Below are 6621 nucleotides of genomic sequence, written 5' to 3'. Positions count from 1 at the left end.
CTGCCCCGCTGCGCTGCGGCCAGCGGGGCTTTGTCCCGGGCTCGGCCCCGGGCACCGAGTGCCCCCTCCGCCTTCTCCGTGCCGGAAATTCCGGCGGGGCTGCGGGGAGGCGCGGAGGGGGCTCCGCGGGGACCCGCGCTCGCCTCCCTCCAACCCTGCCGTTCCCTCCCGGGTGGGAATGGGAATGGGAAAAGGTTTGTGGCTGTATCCTGCCCGGGCACGGCTGGGACTGGGAGCAGATCGCGAAGGAGCCAGGCTGGCCGGACCGGTGTTTTGCCGCCTGGAGGGTGATCCCCTCCCTGCCGCGGGCAGGACACCTTCGGGCTCCCCCGGCGTTTCCCAAACCTCCCACAACCTGACCTACTTCCTCGGCCGCCTGTGCCGGGAGGAGCCGCTGCGGGGCTCGGCCGAGCTGCTCCCCAATGCCGGGGGCTGGATGTGCATCCACGGCCCCCTCCCCACCACCGTGGGGACATCCACGATCCCTGTGCCCGTGCACGCCCGGTGGCACCGCAGGCAGCCCGGATCCTCGCAGGGGGTCCATCCCTGCTGCCCTTCATGGGGTGCCGGTGCCCGGAGCAGGTGTTGGGCTCGCAGAGGGAGGTGACAGCGCAGGCCGGGAGCTGTCAGACAGGTTTGTGCGTGGCAGCAATTAAAAGCGGGGTGTTTGTTTACCCGGCGCGTGGTGCTGAGAACCAGGGCAGCTTCCTGGGTGTAACCCGGCCCCGGAGCCCTCGGCGAGGCTGGGAGCGGTGCTGGGGGCTCTGCCTCGCCCCTGCCACGCTCTCTTTGTCCCCTGCACTGGTGTGAGGCCATCGTCCCCTCCCTAGCGCCAGGGAGCCAGAGCCGAGGCCAAAGGCATCCTCTCATCCTTCCTCCCCCGGCCACCTGCGCAGGAAGCTGCATTGTCCCGTCAGCATCCTGCCCCTTCCCACCGCCCTCACGCCATGTCCGGCCACGGGGTCCCCGGCACGCACGCAGCAGCTGGGCTGTGTCCGCCTGGTCCCTGCCCGCTGCTGGGGAGGGAATGCCTGTGGATGGATGGATGGATGGGGCCGTGCGAGCTGCGGGAGCTGTGCGGGAATGTCCCCGTGGTGCCGCAGACGTGCCCATCCCGTGCGCGCCCCGGGGAGGCCAAGCTGATGGGCATCCCCAGGGGCATTTTGGGGAGGGCTCCAGAGGGTGGCCGGAGCCGGAGGTCCCGGCGGGGAGGTTGGGTGCCGCCGGGCCGGGGCTGGCGCCAGGCCCGGGCAGGTGCTGCCGGCTCTGGAACTCGCCCGCCTGGCTGGGCGGCAGGTGCCTGTTCTCCTGTGCTGGTGGCGGCCCCGGCCCCGGCCGCGGGCGGGAGGTGGGGCTGGGTGTGGGAGGAGGCGCTGCACCGTGGTGGGGGCAGCGGCGGGGAGCCCCCGCCCCGTGCGTGCTGTGCCCTGTCCCCCGGGAAGCTGCACGGGAGATGGCAGATCCATCCCGGTGCCAGGAGCCCATGTGGGCTCTGGGGGCCGGCTGGGAAAGGGGGTGCCGGGGGTGTGTCCTGGCATCGCTGACTGTGTCTCTTCCTTGGCAGTGCTGGTTCTGGGCTTTTCTCTAATTCTCCATGGCAGCAGCACAGGGTCCTGTGACCTGTGAGCCCGACACCCGTGTCCTCGGCACCTACCTCTCCTCGGAGCCCGTCGGCGTCGTTGGCAGCATGGGCAGTGTGGGCAGCCTGGTGGAGAAGCAGGATCTGTCCCCCCTGGAGCTGCGGGCCCCGCTGGGCGGCTCGCGGGGACTCCGGCAGCCCGACGGGTTGCTGCGCAAGGGCCCGAACCAGCGGGAGCTCTTTGGGTACCTGCACGGGGCCAAGAAGGAGATGCGGGCGGAGCGGAAGCACCAGACATCGGGCGCCTGCTACAAGCGGGACTACGAGAGTGACCGCGAGAACCGGTCCCCCGAGCGCTGCTCCCGCGAGCATCACCGTGGGGCCGACTTCTCCAAGAGCTCCCTGCCGGAGCGGGGCCGCTTCGACAAGGTGAGGCTGTGAGGTCTGAAATATGTCCTGGTCTGTCAGAGGATGGAGCAGGATGATCTGCACCCTCCTGGATGGGATCTGGGGATTTGAGGATGTTCAGGGATATGAAGCTGGAAGCGTGGGGGTTCTCTCTGGCTCTAGAGGCTCATGCTTGACCTTGCTCTTGTTTTTCAGTGCCGTATCAGGCCCTCGGCCTTCAAGGCAGTGGCTGGGAAGGGGCTGGTCTCCATGCAGGGCCTGTCCTCGTCCAAGGGGCAGAAGTTGTCCAAGAGCAATGGGAGCCTGCACACGCTGCTGTCGCAAAGCAGCACAGCGGCCCCGCAGCACGGCCCGCTCCGCACCCACCTGCTCCACGCCATCAGCCTGGATGAGGCCTCTGACTCCAGCCACAACTCCATCCAGAGCTTCCCGTCCTATGGCTCCCGCCTCAAGCCTGCCCAGAGCCAGTTCAGCGCCTCCATGGGCCACATCAACCACATTGGGGGCTCCTTGGACAGGGTTTCCCGGAGCCCCAGGGATACTCTGGCCCCTGAGAAGATGCCCCTGTCCTGTAAAAGCATGGCCACCCTGAGCAGGCTGCAGAGCCCCGGCGAGCCCCCGCCGCCGTACGAGTTCTCCTACTCACTGGAGGACGCGGTGAAGCAGCTGGAGGACCGGCTGCAGGAGACGGGAGGGGAGCTGCGGCAGCTCAAGAGGAGCCTCAGCGAGACTGAAGACCCCTTCACACAGGTGAGCCGTGGGGCTGGGGCAGAGCTGGGTGCCCCGGGCAGGGATGTGGAGATGGAAGGAGCAGTGAAGGAGCTGCTGTGGTGGGTGATGGGCTTGGAATGCCCAAGATTGGGAGGATCAAACATCACGGGACCTCTTGGGGTCCCTCCTGGGGCTACAGCCTCTCACCAGTGTCCACCTGTGCTGGCAGGCATTTGAGGACAAGCAGAGGCTGTGGCTGGACGAGCTGGAGGACCTGAAGCAGATGTACATGGCCCGGCTGCAGCAGGTGATGCAGCAGGCGCAGCGCGGGCAGCGGGCGCTGCAGCTGCAGCTCTACAAGGCACAGCAGGAGAAGAAGCGGCTGCAGGAGGAGCTGAGCCTGCAGCAGTGCCAGTGTGAGGAGACCAAGCTCCGGCAGTCCCAGGGCGAGCATGGCAGCCCTAAACTGGAGGAAACCAAGTGGGAGGTGAGTCCCCTTCCTTCCTCGTTGCCACCCTCCTGGCTGTGGCACCAGGATGGGGGCAGCAGTTCCCTGCTCTGGTTTCGCTCGGGGTCACAGTATGGGAGGGATGAGCTACGTGTGGTGTTTATGGTCTCCCAGGATAACCTGGGATGCTGCCACCCTTGGTGTCCTGCTCCCCCAGTCCTTCCTCACCACTCGCCCGTGCCCTGCAGGTGTGCCAGAAAGCAGCGGAGATCTCCCTGCTGAAGCAGCAGCTCCGGGACACCCAGGAGGAGATGGCTCAGAAGCTGGGGGAGATCTTCAGCCTGAAGACGCAGCTGCGGGAGGCCAAGGCGGAGGTCCAGGCCAGGGACTCCCAGCTGGCACAGCTGGCAGACTCCTTCCAGAGCCCCCCAGAGCCCAGCACCTCGCTGCCTCTGGGCGATGACCCCATGCCATCGTGCCAGGACTTCCCTGGCTGCGAAACTGATGACTCCAAGTGCCGGGGCCTCCAGAGCGACTCGGCGGAGCCCCTGGAGCGGCAGGTGGAGTGGCTGTGGGCAGAGCTGCTGCGGGAGCGGCGTCAGGGCCAGCTGCAGGCTGTGAACTTTGAGCTGGAGAGGAAAACGTGGCAGGAGGAGAAGGAGAAGGTGCTGCGGTACCAGCGGGAGCTCCAGGCCAGCTACATGGAGATGTACCACCGGAGCCAGGCGCTGGAGCGAGAGCTGCGGCAGCTGCGGGCGGAGCCCAGGGATGTCAGGATCGACTCGCCCTGGATCGAGCGGGTGGAGTCCTCCAAGATTTGAGGAGCAGAATGCCAGTGGGACTGAGAAGGGGGAAGATCTCTTGCTGCTGCAAAGGGACGATCTCAGGGTGTGCACAAGGACTGGCCCCGCTCAGCGCTGCCCTGGGCTGAAGGACCGATTGCCACAGGGGAGCTTTTCCTTCTTGCAGCACTTCAGGCCCTTCTGGCGAGGGTCTCTGGAGGGCGGGGGGGTCATCTGTGCCAGGGTGGGGGTCTTGCATGTGCCCCGTGCTCTGACTTCAGGAGCATTTGCCCTGTGATTCCTTCTGCCATGGGGGCAGAAACCAAGCACCCTGTGAGACATTCCCTGTCCCTCCTGCTCTGCTGCCCCTGTTCCTACAACCCAGTAACTTAATGTCTTGTGAGGAGAAGCTTAAGCCCTGTCCCCTGCCCCACTGCCTTGCTGTGGGGGTTGCAGTGGCTGCCTCGTCAGCAGGGCCCTGGAGCTGGTGCTGCCACTGGGGAGGCCGAGGAGGAAACCCTGAAGAGTTCTGGTGCTGCTGGGAGGGGGCAGCTGTCCCAGCACCTCTGCTGGGGCTTCTCATGTCCCTGGTGTGGAGCTGCTCTGCAATGGAGGTGGTCGGTGCAGCTTTCTTCAGGCTGAGATGGGGGAGTGCCTTGTGCAAGGAAGGATGGGAACTGGTGCTCTGCCACACTGGGAGGAACTGGGGTGGGAGAGGGGACTGGGGCATGTGCCTGAGCTGGGGAAGAGGCTGGGATCCCCCCTCGCAGGGGAGCAGGGGGAGCTCAGAGGTGCTGGAAGGAAGGAAGGAGCTCTGCTCTATGTGTGTAACAGAGCCAGGTGAAGGCCGAGCCCGGCTCCACGCCCCGTTCCTGCAATAAACCCGCATTTCTCTCCCCTGGCCTCTGCTCTGCTTCTCTCGGGGTCGGGGGGCTCTCGGGGTGAGGGGGATGGTGTGGGGCCGGCCTGGGCCTGCCCAGCACCCGCCCCAGAGCTGCTGCGTCGGGCTGGGCAGAGCAAGCGGGCGGGACATCGCCCTGAGTCACTGCGGGGCCAGCGGGCTCATCCCCGCCTCCTCTGTGGTTTAACCCAGCCGTGGAACCCTCCAGCCCTCGTCCCGAGCACCAGCACCACGCTGTACAAACCCACAGCCACCTTTATTCACCCCACAGTGCTCAGCATCCCCCCTTCAGTCCTCTCGGCAGAGTCCCCCAAAACAGCCCCCGGGCAGAGGGACAGGGACCCGCAGGGCACAGCCCGGGCCCGGCTCTTCACAGCGGCAGGGGAAGGGCCAACACCTCCTCCAGGCACTCGTCGTAGGCCTCCTGGTACTCCTCGTGGGGCTTGATCATGATGACACAGGTCGGGCGCTTGGAGCCGGCTGCAGCTCCCAGGTCCTGCGGGAGCAGAGGGAGGCCATGGGACGCCAGGTCCCTGAGGTGAGAGCTCGGGACCAGCTCACTGTGGGCCCTGGTTTAATGCAGGGAAGCTCTGCCTGTCCAGACCATCACCCCAAGCCCTCTGCACTCCTCCTGGGTTCATGAACCTTTTTCCCAGCTTGTCTCCTACAAGCTGCAAACTGGGGTGGCAGAAGGGACTGGCACCTGGCTCATGTGCCACAATTCTTCCCCAGACTGGGTCTGCAGAGCTGTCTGCACCAGGGCTGAAGCTCCAAAGACACCGACTGCCCCTCTAACTCCCTGTCTACAAAAGAGCCGATCCCACCTTAGAGTAGCCTGGAAAAGATGTGCTGGCTTTGTCCCGGAGCAGCTGCAGGAAACAGTTCTGTGATCCCACTCCTACACTTTCCCCCTGTCCCTTCTGTGCCTTAGTCAGGGACAAGCACCGAGTTCTCTATTTGGGCACCGGATCTGCATCTCCCCGGGAAGGCTCCGGTCACAGCCTGGGCTCCTCACCGGCTTCCTCATCAGCAGGGCTGGTTCCTCCCCAGCCCCAGCACTCACCGTTTTGGAAGGGACGTATGCGTACGGGAGGCTCCTGTCCTCGCACATGATGGGGATGTGGCAGTAGACATCGATGGGCATCGTGTCTCCGGCCAGCACCGTGATCCTGCAGGGAGAGCCGTGTCAGCGGCCGGGCCAAGGGGCCGTGCCGGGCCAAGGGGCCAGGGCAGCACTTACCCCTTCTCGCCCTTGTTGATGAACTTCTGCACCTCTTTCACCCCGCGCCGGACCTGCTTCTGCTTGGTCGCTGCAAGAGAACCGCGGCGTGAGGGGCTGAGCGAGAACCGCAGCGTGGGGGCCCGCGCCGCAGCCATGCCCCGGGCCCTCCCCACCCATGCCGCCGCCGCCAGACCTTTCCTGATGCACTTGAGGAGCTTTCGCGTGAGCTTGCGGGACGCGAGAGGCTGCGCGATGGGGTTCAGGAAATCGAGCTGCTCCCGGTACGAGAGCTCCGGTGCCGCCTCCGCCTCGGCCGCCTCCTCCGGCTTGTCCCGCGCCATGGCCGCACCACGCCGCTTCCGCTTCCGGGGCCCTCGCCGCGCCGCGCCGCGGGCGGGACACACCCCCGCTAGCTCGCCGCCAGCCAATCGGCAACCGCGCTGGCACTGACAGACAGCCGGGACGGCCAATGGCAAGCAGCGTTGGTACCGACTCCCGGCCACGCGCTCCGTCCCGCGTTTCCCGGCCCCGGTCCCGGTTCTGTTCCCAGCACCAGTTCCACTTCTGGAC

General features: G+C 66.2%; 2 protein-coding genes across 3 annotated transcripts in view; one reads left to right on the top strand and one right to left on the bottom strand.

Annotated features, from left to right (window-relative positions):
• The window catches only part of N4BP3 (NEDD4 binding protein 3), a 5663-nt gene extending 833 nt beyond the window's left edge, over nt 1–4830 (top strand). The window contains exons 2-5 of one of the 2 annotated variants that reach the window (XM_015641465.3): nt 1565–2008; nt 2183–2737; nt 2928–3185; nt 3395–4830. In XM_015641465.3, coding sequence (XP_015496951.1) covers nt 1595–2008; nt 2183–2737; nt 2928–3185; nt 3395–3967 — 1800 coding nt within the window. In that variant the 5' untranslated portion in view covers nt 1565–1594 and the 3' untranslated portion in view covers nt 3968–4830. Of the gene's footprint in view, nt 1–1470; nt 2009–2182; nt 2738–2927; nt 3186–3394 lie in introns of those variants that run through there. The other variant, XM_015641464.3, reaches the window with a different exon arrangement.
• A 236-nt stretch (nt 4831–5066) lies between these two features.
• NHP2 (NHP2 ribonucleoprotein) lies at nt 5067–6420 on the bottom strand. Its single transcript, XM_015641532.3, has 4 exons — nt 6245–6420; nt 6070–6139; nt 5893–5998; nt 5067–5325 (listed from the first exon to the last, which is right to left on the bottom strand). Exons 1-4 carry the CDS (start codon nt 6390–6392, stop codon nt 5200–5202), a joined length of 450 nt encoding a protein of 149 aa, XP_015497018.1. The 5' UTR covers nt 6393–6420; the 3' UTR covers nt 5067–5199.
• Nucleotides 6421–6621: the final 201 nt, after the last annotated feature.

Source organism: Parus major, chromosome 13, assembly GCF_001522545.3.
Source record: "Parus major isolate Abel chromosome 13, Parus_major1.1, whole genome shotgun sequence".
Classification (NCBI taxonomy): Eukaryota; Metazoa; Chordata; class Aves; order Passeriformes; family Paridae; genus Parus; species Parus major.
Note: the sequence above shows the minus strand (reverse complement) of the source record. Positions and strands in the feature narration are given on the sequence as shown.